The sequence below is a fragment of the Oryx dammah genome, unplaced genomic scaffold, assembly GCF_014754425.2.
Source record: "Oryx dammah isolate SB20612 unplaced genomic scaffold, SCBI_Odam_1.1 HiC_scaffold_3, whole genome shotgun sequence".
Taxonomy (NCBI): domain Eukaryota; kingdom Metazoa; phylum Chordata; class Mammalia; order Artiodactyla; family Bovidae; genus Oryx; species Oryx dammah.
In genome coordinates, this window is record NW_024070187.1 from 25,012,873 (window position 1) to 25,026,024 (window position 13,152).

General features: G+C 38.5%; 1 protein-coding gene across 1 annotated transcript in view; it reads left to right on the forward strand.

The window, feature by feature from the left end:
* Positions 1 to 6,414: 6,414 nt before the first annotated feature.
* Positions 6,415 to 13,152, forward strand: part of LOC120862284 (alcohol dehydrogenase class-2 isozyme 2-like) — a 40,011-nt gene continuing 33,273 nt past the window's right edge. The window contains exons 1-3 of the mRNA XM_040238383.1: positions 6,415 to 6,556; positions 9,060 to 9,161; positions 10,318 to 10,474. Of these exons, the coding sequence (XP_040094317.1) occupies positions 6,539 to 6,556; positions 9,060 to 9,161; positions 10,318 to 10,474 (277 nt within the window). The 5' untranslated portion in view covers positions 6,415 to 6,538. The remainder of the gene's footprint in view (positions 6,557 to 9,059; positions 9,162 to 10,317; positions 10,475 to 13,152) is intronic.

The window sequence follows — 13,152 nt, forward strand, 5'->3', positions numbered from 1 at the left end:
CTGCAGCAGCAGCAGCAGTAGCAGGGTTAGTTCTCTGGTAGTCTAGGGTCTTTGAGTCAGTGCTCCCACTCCAAAGATTCAGGGCTTGATCTCTGGTCAGGAACAAAGATTCCACAAGTGGTTTGTTATGGCACCAAGTGAGATTAAACCAAATATACAAAAATGATAAACCAAAGATGAACCCCAGGCAAATGGCAGTTACAAAATAATAAAATAATAATTAAAATAATGGAATATATATATATATATACACCCTTGAGCAAAGTGAAAACAGTCCAACAAAAATAAAGTACAGTAGACTGACCCTATGAACAAAGGAAATCAAAAATTATATTCACCAGTTAAGAACAAAACTCACTAAAGTACAAACTAGAAAACAAAACTAAAGCAAGGTGCCAAAGGGGAGTAAAGCAATGAAAACACAACTAACAAATATGTTGAGAGGAAAGGAAAGAAAGAAAGAATAAATAAGCAAAGTTAAACAGAGGCAGATGAAGATTAACTACAAGATTAACTGCAAGGGGAAAAGAGCAGTAGGAGAGGCAAACAAAGGAATAAATGTAGAAAAAATATAGCAGGTTTAAAAGAGTTAAAAATTAAAATTATAAAAAACAGAAAAGAAAAAATGGAAGAAGAAAGAAAAAAGGAAAAAAAGAAAACTTCACAGAATTGCAAAAGCCAAATGTAGAGGCAGAGGTTTATAACAACAAAAAGAAGTGTGAGTGAATATACACATATTAAAACAAGAATATACACATACAAAACAAAATTAAAGCAAGGTGCCAATTGGGGAATAAAGCAATGAAAATAAAACTAAGAAATATATTGAGAGGAAAGGAGAGAAAGAAAAGAAGGAAAGAATAGATATGAAAAGTTAAATAGAGGTGGATAAAGAATATTTATATACATTAAAGATTAACTGCAAGGGCAAAAAAAAACAGTAGAAAAAGCAAGCAAATGAATAAATGTAGAAAAAAATAATAATAGACTTTTCTAAATTAAAATTTAAAAAGAGAAAAGGAAAAAAGAGAAAAACTCCATAGAACTGCAAAAGCCCAATATAGAGGCAGAGGTTTATAACAACAATAAAAAAATGTGACTGAGAAAAAAAAAAAGCTCAAAAGCTTAATTGGATTCCATAGAGCCAATAAAATCGACAACTACAATAAAGGTGAGGACAAAAAGGAAAAGAAAAAAGAAAAAAAATCCAAAAGAATCTGAAGAACAAGTCAAAACATAAGAATAATAAGTGTTTTTCTTGAGTCACTGCTATCAGAGTCCTTTCCCTCGCTGGGAGTCACAGGACAACCTTACCTCCCTAGGATGCCCTTCAACACTGTGCTGATCACTGGACCTGCTGTTTGGGGCAGCTCAATTCTAATCTGATACTACTCCTGTGTATTTTTGCCTCCAATGTCCACAGATATCAGAACTAGTGCGTTTTTGTTTTGTTTTGTTTTGTTTTGTTTTTGTGGGAGTTCTCAATCACATTTTATATATTCCATAGACACAGAGTCTGCATAGTTGATCATGTGTATTTGATCTGCAGCTTGTACAGTTGGTGGGAAGGTTTTGGGTCTTCCTTAGCCACACTGCCCCTGGTTTTCAATTGTGGTTTCATTTCCACCTACACATGTGGGTCATCCACTGCGGTTTGCTCCTGAGGCTGCCCTGGAGGACTTGGGTTTGCCCCTGTGAGGGCCAGGCGTGGAGGTGGTGCAGCTGCTTTGGTTGCAGGGGTTCTGAGAGCACCGGGTACTCAGGGGAGTTGATAGCTAGAGCAACAGGAAATATAGTGCTCTAGAAGGATATGGCAACAAGTATTGGCCAATACACTCTAGCATTCTTACCTGGAGATACCCTCTCCCTGATAGATTGCCGGGAGAAATATCAATAACCTCAGATATACAGATGACACCACCCTTATGGCAGAAAGTGAAGAGGAACTAAAAAGCCTCTTGATGAAAGTGAAAGAGGAGAGTGAAAAAGTTGGCTTAAAGCTCAACATTCAGAAAACGAAGATCATGGCATCCAGTCCCATCACTCCATGGGAAATAGATGGGGAAACAGTGGAAACAGTGTCAGACTTTAATTTCTGGGGCTCCAAAATCACTGCAGATGGTGACTGCAGCCATGAAATTAAAAGATGCTTACCCCTTGGAAGAAAAGTTATGACCAACCTAGGTAGTATATTCAAAAGCAGAGACATTACTTTGCCGACTAAGGTCCGTCTAGTCAAGGCTATGGTTTTTCCTGTGGTCATGTATGGATGTGAGAGATGGACTGTGAAGAAGGCTGAGTGCCAAAGAATTGATGCTTTTGAACTGTGGTATTGGAGAAGACTCTTGAGAGTCCCTTGGACTGCAAGGAGATCCAACCAGTCCATTCTGAAGGAGATCAGCCCTGGGATTTCTTTGGAAGGAATGATGCTAAAGCTGAAACTCCAGTACTTTGGCCACCTCATGAGAAGAGTTGACTCATTGGAAAAGACTCTGATGCTGGGAGGAATTGGGGGCAGGAGAAGAAGGGGAGGACCGAGGATGAGATGGCTGGATGGCATCACGGACTCGATGAATGTGAGTCTGAGTGAACTCTGGGAGATGGTGATGGATAGGGAGTCCTGGTGTGCTGCGATTCATGGGGTCGCCAAGAGTCGGACATGACTGAGCAACTGAACTGAACTGATAGAGAAGCCTGCCAGGCCACACAGTCTACAGGGTCACAAAGAGTCCAACACGAGTGGAGTGACCCTGCACACATAGATGCATGACTTTCTTTGCCTGTGGCAGCTCTGCCCCAGTGAGAATTGAGTGTGAGGGTGGCACAGCTGCTTTGCTTGCGGGGACCGTGGCGGCGCCTAGTGTGCAGGGACACGGACTGCCTCAGGTACAGGAGTTATAGCCCTATTAGAGTCTTTTTTCAAGCCTCTTGTAGCTGACAAACAGAAGGCCTCTTTGGCCAGTCTTTCTCCATAGCTCTGCCCATTCAGGTACTTAGAGGGCTCCCTTGCCTGGGGTCCTCCTCTGTTGGTCGGTGCATCAGGCACTTAAAGGGGCACCCTGGGTGGGGTCCTACTCTGTAGTTCAGTGCATCACGTGTTTGATGGGCCAGCCTCTATTGTTCACCTGCCGATGCTGGCCTGTGGGGAGAGAGAGGCTATGGTGATGGCTCCACCCTCTGTGTGTGACTTAGCAGTACTGCCTTGCTTCCATGGCTGCCTAGCTTTCCTCCACCAGCATTTCCCACCATGATCTCCTCCTTCACATCCCCTCAATCTGTCTCTCTGCAGTCAACAGCAGCCCTCACTCTGGGATTCCTCCACAATCCCTAAACTCCAACTCCCAGCCACTGCACCTTCCAGGGAACCAGGATTCCTGTCCAGGATATGTACAGCTATGGCAAGGACTGTCTGATTCTCATCTCATTTAGGCTGCCACAGGTCAGCTGTTTCACTTTCAGCCTTAAATGTTTCTCCTCTGACTCAGACAATGGCCCCAATGTGGGGATTGAACCCCTGCTTCAGTTCCCCCACCCACTGAGGGCAGGTCCAGTCCTACTAACACTCCTGTTTTTCCCCCTAGTTCCTTCATCCTACTGATCTTTGCATGGTTCTATATATTCTTTTCCACTGGTCAGGTACTCCTGTGCACTCTCAGCTGGTGTCCTGCATGCACTTCTGTGTCTGAAGGTGTATTCTTGATGTATCCGTGGAGAGAGATGTACTCCATGTCCACCTACTCATCTGCCATCTTGTTCCCCCCTCCCCCTTTTTTTTAATTAAGATTTTTGGTTGGCATTTCAGTACAAACTCTCAAAAATTAATAGAATGAATACACAGAAAAGTAGAAGGATAGTGTATACCTGAAAAGCACCATGAACCAATACAACATAATTTAAGATTTATACAATTTTCACACAACAGCCGGGTACAAATTCTATCCAAGTTCCCATAGACTATAAACCAAGAGACACTGAAACATATCCAAGGACATGAAACAAGTTGCAAAATTTTCATGATTAGTCTTATCAGATTGTTTTTCTTTGCTTCTGCTTTTTCTCACTTCTGATTAAATTTATCCTTTGGCTAAAGTTTTTCCACAGAAAAAAGGCTGGCAGAGGCCATGAGGAAGAAGGAGCATAGGGTCCTGCTCCATTTCACTACCACACAGCACTCTGTACCTCGAAAAGTTCATCTAATATCTGTTAAACCATTGAACAATTTCAAATTAGTTGATCATTATTCAATATTTTATATGTGTAAGGCACTGCAGGGACACAAGATGAGTAAGTCTTTGTACTAAGGAGGAAGGTCAAGGAAAGAACTCAGTGTTTCAGATTATAAGGCAGAATAAGATAGATGATGTAAAAAACATGCCAATTACTCTGGATGTTCATAAGAGGGGAAAGAATGGAAGGATCAGAAGAGGCTTCATTTGGAAGATGATTTCTGAGATAAGCCTTGAAGGAAAAGTAGTAATTTCACCTACAGAAGTGGAGGTACAAGAAACAAAATTAACAAAATCAGGTAAATGGACAATATTAAGAGAAAGTCAGGTGAAAGCTGAATTTTTCAGCTTTGTTGAAAACTAATGCATTAGCAACCAAAGTGTATCTCCATACATATTAGTAGATTAAAAATCCTTGAGTTACAGGATAGCAAATTCATATCTAATTTGATAGATCTATTATGCAACCATTTAGATTTTTGAATAGGAAATTAAATGATTTTAATGTCCCTTTGGAAATCTATTCTGAAGAAGTAAGAGACCAGGAGGTCAGTGAAGAAGTCGTGAGAGAAATACCACTTAAGAAACAGTGAGGAATACTATTTCACACTTGCTAAGATGGCTACAATGAAAGAGAAAAAAAAATAGCAAGTGTTGATGAAGAGTAGAGAAACTGGAAGCCTCATACATTGCTAGTGGAAAAGTTAATGGTGCAACCATGACAAAAACTTGGCAGTTGCTCAAAAGTTACACACAGAGTTAACTTAGCAATTTCATTCCTAGGTATATACTCAAAAGAATTGAAAAGATGTTTTCTACATGAAAAAACTTGTACATGAATATTTTAGCAGAATATTTATTTATAACAGCCAATAAATGAAAAAATATATTCATCAACTGAAAAAATAGAAATAAATAGTGGTATATCCATAGAATATAATATTACTTGGCAATAAAAAAGGAGGACATACTGACGCATGTTGCAATATGAATGAAACTTGAAAACATTATGATAAGTGAAAATGCAAGAAAATAATAGAAAAAAACAGAAACATCTAAGAGCAAACAGAAACTCCTGGAAAAAGTTTGGATTAAAGAGAAAGAAGTCTTATAAATAAAATAAGAAATGCTAGAAAAATCAAACACTAGAAAGAAATTTTTAAAGGTCACTTTTAAAAAACTGAGATCATTGACAATTTTCCAAAGAATTTTCAATTAAAATATAGAGATGGAAAGCAGAAAGTGGAGAAGTGAAACCATGAGTAGTGAGAAAGTAGAAACGAAGAGTATAAATCATACGTCTAAAAATTGAAATAGAAAAACCTAGTCAGTAATAAAATATTAGTTAAAGTTTTAACTATTATAAAGATATTTAACTAATATAATGATAGTTCTACTATCTCTCTGGAGAAGATAGTAGAATACTATGGCTTTTTACCAACAGGATCAAAAGTATTTCAATATTTTAACAATTGGCTTTGCCTTAATAGTGTATGTTGGTTGCATAAAAGCCCTGAACTTTCCCTAAGGAAACTCAAGCACAAACACAACAAGAATACATGAAAGGAATTTTTAAGCAATCCTGATTCACTGTAAAACAGAAAATGGATGAAAAAAATTGTGGTCAATTCATATAATCAAATACTCTACAGTATTCATATAATGGAATACTCTACAATAATTAAAATAAAGTATAGCTACAGGCAATGTGGCTAAATCTCACAAAAATAGTTGAGAGGGAAAAAAGCCATGAAAGAACACATGCCCTATGACTCTATCCATATAACCTCTAATCTGTAAAACTAAACTATATTGTATAGAGAAGCATAAATCATAAAAGAAATGTAAGGAAATTATTACTAGAATTGTGAAAGAGAAGGATGGATATAGGAGGGATTCTGAGGCACTGGAGATATCTGTTAATTTTATAATTATATGATAACTTATCTAATAGCTTTAGTGACCTTTATAATTATCTGTTGACTTATCCAATAAGTTTAATGACCTTTTCTATGTTATCTTATATTTTGCAATAAAGGAAGAAAAAACCAAGTAAACGAAAATCTCCCAATAACACTTGGAACAAATGAGGGTTTGCAGCTGAAACAAGATAGCACAAATAATGACGTGAAGAGACAGGCAAAGTTTCAGATTACAGCAAACAAAAAAGGAGAGAAAATGATTGGAGAACACAAGAGCTGAAATGGTATTTATTCAAAGTCAGTTCATTACAGGACACGGAGCACCCTGGATAGAAGTAGAAGAGCTTCTTAAATCGGAGAGAAACTTCCAAGGCAAATTTCCCAAAGAAAATGGGCACCAAGGGAAAAGTAAGTAAATATACCATTTCTTTGATCAATTCTTTTGGGATTTTGTGTGTGTACATGTCTCTTTGTACATCTGCTAAAAGAAGTTTAGTTGGGTATTGCTCTCAGAAAGCAGCAATTTAAAGCTGATCAAAAGCTAAGTCCCAGGGAATTCCCTAGAGGTCCAGTGGTTAGGACTCTGCACTTCCACTGCAGGGGCACGGGTTCAATTCCTGGTCAAGAAACTAAGATTCTGAATGCCACATGGCCAGCCAGAAAAAGAAGCTAAGTCACCATCAAGAGATGTATGGATAAAGAAGATGGGGTATATACACACAAACACACACAAAATGAACGTTCAGTTCAGTTCTGTCGCTCAGTTGTGTCCAACTATTTGTGACCCCGTTGACTGCAGCACACCAGCCTTCCCTGTCCATCATCAACTCCCAGAGCTTACTCAAACTCATGTCCATTGAGTCGGTGATGCTATCCAACCATCTCAACCTCTGTCATCTCCTTCTCCTCCCACCTTCAATCTTTCCAAGCATCAGGGTCTTTTCCAATGAGTCAGTTCTGCACATCAGGTGGCCAAAGTATTGGAGTTTCAGCTTCAGCATCATTCCTTCCAATGATTTTAAAACTCAACATTCAGAAAACTAAGATCATAGCATCCGATCCCATCATTTCATGGCAATAGATGGGGAGACAATGGAAACAGTGTCAGACTTTATTTTCTTAGGCTCCAAAATTACTGCAGATGGTGACTGTAGCCAAGAAATTAAAAGATGCTTGCTCCTTGGAAGAAAAGCTATGACCAATCTAGACAGCATATTAAAAAAGCAGAGACCAATTATACTTCAAGAACAAATAGAAAAAGAGGTCGGGTTTGTGGTTACCAGAAGCAGGGCGGGGGCGAGGGGCACGGGGGTGGGGTGGGGGGGATGGAGAGGAAGAATCGCAATGAAGTTAGTCAAAAGGTACAAACTTCCAAACCTCCAGTTATAAGACAAATAAGTAGTTGAGATATAATGTACAACACGGTAAATATAATCAACACTGCTGTATGTTATACTTAAAAGTTGTTAAGGTAAATCCTAAGAGTTATCACAGGAAAAATTTTATTTCTTTCTTTAATTTTATGTCATATGAGATGATGGATGTTCACTAATACCACTGTAGTAATCATTTCATCATGTACGTATGTCAGATCATTATCCTATATACCCCTTGAACTTACACAGGGCTGTATATCAATCATATTTTAACAAATCTGAAGAAAAAAAATAAAGATGATCAAAAAGATGTGAGTGACCTCCATGCTAGGAATTTACTCTAGAAAATAATTGAATTTGCCAAAATGCTAACTACAAGCGTGTTCAATTAAATACTATTTATAGTGGCCCAAAGAAAGAGAGATTTCAGTACCTGTGCCACAATCGTAAAATTTGTAGTTGTTAAAATGTTAGAAAAGAATATGGAAAATATTCATTTTATATTAATAAGTAGAAAAGAGGAGATTATAAAATATTACATACAATTTTGTCCCAAGTGAAAAAGCTCAAAGGATCTACTTCAAAATCATAAAGTAGAAGACAAAGTTATAGATGGATTTTGTTTCTTTTTTTCTTATTTGCATTTCTATGTTTCATTTATAATAAAACTAATGATACTTAAAACAGTTCAAATTGCATAACAAGTATCAAAAATACGTGTTCATATGAACAAAGACTAGGAATATCATAGCAAAAGTAAACATAGTAGCATTAGAATCAACTATAGGTTTATTTTTTTCTACTTTCCTTCAATATTACTTATATTTAAAATTAAAAATAAAATTTTAAGGGGCTAAAATTATAGATTATAGAATCTTTAATAATTTCTTTTCATATATTTTTATCCAGATTTCAAAGGGGCAAAATCTTTAATGTACATTAAAAAATAAATTTATTAATTATGTAAGCCTCATTTCTTAAACTTTTTTGTGCATATGAATAAAAAAACGGCAGGTTTTGATTCAGTAGATTTTGGACAGGGCTTATAGCTCTAGCAAATTCCCAAGTGATGTTGCTGGTGTCAAGGAGGTTCACATTTTGAGTAGCAAAGTTGTAAAACACATCCGCTCTAGCAATAAGGATTCAGGTAATGCAGAGCTGATAAATCAATCGCTCAATCATAAAATTCATATTGGTCATCTACTCTCTCCAAATCCTATAAATTTATCCTCTCTGTTCTGGAGAGGGAAAAAAAATCAAGGTCTTACATTAAGGTAAACTTTAATACACCTGTTCTTTTCAAAAATTAAAAGTGCAACGACTATAATGTAGACTTTGACTTCCTATTGTCAATTAAGGTTGCTTGTCTTTACAACTATGTATAACATCCAGCCACAAACCCCAAAACTCTCTTTCATGAAATAATGGTATCAACATGTTCTTTCACTTTTTTCCACGATATTTTTCTTTCTCTCTCTCTTCCTCCCTTCTGTTCTTTCCTCCTCCCCCTTTCCTCCTTTCTCCCTCTTTCTCAGATTATTAAATGCAAAGCAGCTATCGCCTGGGAAGCAAACAAGCCCCTCAGCATTGAAGAGGTTGAGGTAGCTCCCCCCAAGGATCATGAAGTTCGAATTCAGGTGAGTATGGACTTTCCCAGGGCAGGATAAACAAGACACCAAATGCTGACTTGGCTTTGGTCAAGTCAGACCTATGTGGTTTGACTGAGAGTCTCAGGAGTTTCCCACTGTGGGGGATTACGTTTTTAGGTTCACATCAAAAACAGGTATTTATTCCCAGGAAGGATAAATTATAAGAATCAGACACAGGAATTTACATTAGATTAGAATTAGGTAGATTTTCTTTTGTTTTCCAGTTGCCAGTTATTGACAGATGTTTATGGCATGCTTGGGGCTGGTACACGGGGATGACCCAGAGAGATGTTGTGGGGAGGGGGGTGGGAGGGGGGGTTCATGTTTGGGAACGCATGTACACCCATGGTGGATTCATGTCAATGTATGGCAAAACCAATACAGAATTGTAAAGTAAAATAAAAAAATAAAAATAATAAATTTAAAAAAGGAAAAAAATTTTAAAAAATAAAAGGAAGATTGAGTGTTTGGTTCAAAATAAGAAAAGATCTGAAGTGCTAAGGGTCTTGGGTGCTCACAGGAGGGAACAGAAGTGAGAGGGCAGGGAGAAGAGATGGTACTGAGCAGAGAGGGATCATAAGTGACAAGCTGGGTCAATTTCTCTATTTTCCCTACAATTGACCTGGCTTATATTTTTCCTCAGGATCACCACAGTAAGAGTTTTTGCCTGAGAATGAATGAGATATCCTCATGAACAGAATCTTGAAGAATAATGCAGGGATACTTTCTATCAATTAAGATAATCCTTTATTTGATATAGCTCTTTTAACTATAAAAGTTTATTACCTCAATTGTATTTCATTTAGTGTCAATAAAATCTGAACAAGCCCTGGAAGCCTGTGTTCCCTGCACTCCCTCTAATAGACTTTTATTACCTTTGATTTCTCCTGTCCTAGAGACAGTGACTGCCAATTCTCTGTGTGATTTTTCAGGGACAGCAAAAGGCAGAAAACAAAGATGCATTAAGAGGAAAGAATATAACCTAATATATTTTTAACTGTTCCTTTTATTTTTCAAAATGCAGTTCTTTTATTGACCTCATTGAGTGTTGTTATGTTTCAAGGTGTCATTGGCCTAAAATCATCCTAACAACCCTAATGATATAATTACAGAAACAGGACTCAAGTGTGTGATTGCTTTGCAGATAATTGCCACCACCCTGTGCCATTCTGATGCCCATATCCTCCATCCTCAATTTGAGGGGGGGGTTTTCCCAGTGATCCTTGGCCATGAGGGTGCAGGAATTGTGGAAAGTGTTGGGCCAGGAGTGACCAACTTCAAACCAGGTATTTTAATTTCTGGTTCCAATTAAGCAGAAACATCAGGGTATTTCAGGGATAATTTCTGCTACACTCTTGCCTTTGCATGCTGTAATCAATCTCTACTTACATAAGGGGACCATCTTTTCCAAAGCAAAACTAAGACACACAATCTATCACAATCTAGCAACGAGGCAGAAAATCTGCAGTCAGAACTGTCTAATAAAATCTGGAAAACACAGTCACTTTATTTACATCCAGCACTGAGAAGTTGTCCTACGAAGCAAAGTGAGTTTACACTGAAGCCTCCATGGGGGCACAGATGACAATTTACATTAACCTCCTCTAAATAAAACAGAACTATTTTAGTACAGAAAGAATGAAGACCCTTAGGTAGCTTAAGTGGGAAATATATGCATATGTCAATGTTAGCTGAAATGTTTTCTTGGGAACTTGTAAGATAAATATATATAAAGCATGCCAATAGCCGAAATTATTTACTTTACATGTTGTAACAGATCCACCAAATACTGGAATATGAGCTATGCAATTGTCACTTATCTAGGATGAACCATACCCTTCTTTTCTCCATTAATGAAGATGCTCCAAATTGAGAGGTATATTAGTATCTTCCTGTTCAGTTCAGTTCAGTTCAGTCGCTCAGTCGTGTCTGACTCTTTGTGACCCCATGAATTCCAGCACGCCAGGCCTCCCTGTCCATCACCAACTCCTGGAGTTCACTCAGACTCAGGTCCATTGAGTCAGTGATGCCATCCAGCCATCTCATCCTCTGTCGTCCCCTTCTCCTCCTGACCCCAATCCCTCCCAGCATCAGAGTCTTTTCCAATGAGTCAACTCTTCACATGAGGTGGCCGAAGTACTGGAGTTTCAGCTTCAGCATCATTCTTTCCAAAGAAATCCCAGGGCTGATCTCCTTCAGAATGGACTGGTTGGATCTCCTTGCAGTCCAAGGGACGCTCAAGAGTCTTCTCCAACACCACAGTTCAAAAGCATCAATTCTTCGGCGCTCAGCCTTCTTGACACTCCAACTCTCACATCCATACATGACCACAGGAAAAACCATAGCCTTGACTAGATGGACCTTAGTCAGCAAAATAATGTCTCTGCTTTTGAATATGCTATCTAGGTTGGTCATAACTTTTCTTCCAAGGAGTAAGCGTCTTTTAATTTCATGGCTGCAGTCACCATCTGCAGTGATTTTGGAGCCCTCAAAATAAAGTCTGACACTGTTTCCACTGTTTCCCCATCTATTTGCCATGAAATGATGGGACCATATGCCATGATCTTCGTTTTCTAAATGTTGAGCTTTAAGCCAACTTTTTCACTCTCCTCTTTCACTTTCATCAAGAGGCTTTTTCATTCCTCTTCACTTTCTGCCATAAGGGTGGGGTCATCTGATAATCTGAGGTTATTGATATTTCTCCCGGCAATCTTGATTCCAGCTTGTGTTTCTTCCAGTCCAGCGTTTCTCATGATGTACTCTGCATAGAAGTTAAATAAGCAGGGTGACAATATACAGCCTTGATGCACTCCTTTTCCTATTTGGAACCAGTCTGTTGTTCCATGTCCAGTTCTAACTGTTGCTTCCTGACCTGCATACAGATTTCTCAAGAGGCAGGTTAGGTGGTCTGGTATTCCCATCTCTCTCAGAGTTTTCCACAGTTGATTGTGATCCACACAGTCAAAGGCTTTGGCATAGTCAATAAAGCAGAAATAGATGTTTTTCTGGAACTCTCTTGCTTTTTCCATGATCCAATGGATGTTGGCAATTTGATCTCTGGTTCCTCTGCCTTTTCTAAAACCAGCTTCAACATCAGGAAGTTCACAGATCACGTATTGTTGAAGCCTGGCTTGGAGAATTTTGAGCATTACTTTACTAGCATGTGAGATGAGTGCAATTGTGCGGTAGTTTGAGCATTCTTTGGCATTGCCTTTCTTTGGGATGGGAATGAAAACGGACCTTTTCCAGTCCTGTGGCCACTGCTGAGTTTTCCCAATTTGCTGGCATATTGAGTGCAGCACTTTCACAGCATCATCTTTCAGGATTTGAAATAGCTCCACTGGAATGCCATCACCTCCACTAGCTTTGTTCGTAGTGATGATTTCTAAGGCCCACTTGACTTCACATTCCAAGATGTCTGGCTCTAGATGAGTGATCACACCATCGTGATTATCTGGGTCGTGAAGATCTTTTTTGTACAGTTCTTCTGTGTATTCTTGTCACCTCTTCTTTATATCTTCTCCTTCTGTTAGGTCCAGACCATTTCTGTCATTTATCGAGCCCATCTTTGCATGAAATGTTCCCTTGGTATCTCTAATTTTCTTGAAGAGATCTCTAGTCTTTCCCATTCTGTTCTTTTCCTCTATTTCTTTGCATTGATCGCTGAGGAAGGCTTTCTTATCTCTTCTTGCTATTCTTTGGAACTCTGCATTCAGATGCTTATATGTTTCTTTTTCTCCTTGGCTTTTTGCTTCTCTTCTTTTCACAGCTATTTGTAAGGCCTCCCCAGACAGCCATTTTGCTTTTTTGCATTTCTTTTCCATGGGGATGGTCTTGATCCCTGTCTCCTGTACAATGTCACGAACCTTATGCCATAGTTCAACAGGCACTATCAGATCTAGGCCCTTAAATCTATTTCTCACTTCCACTGTATAATCATAAGGGATTTGATTTAGGTCATACCTGAATGGTCTAGCTG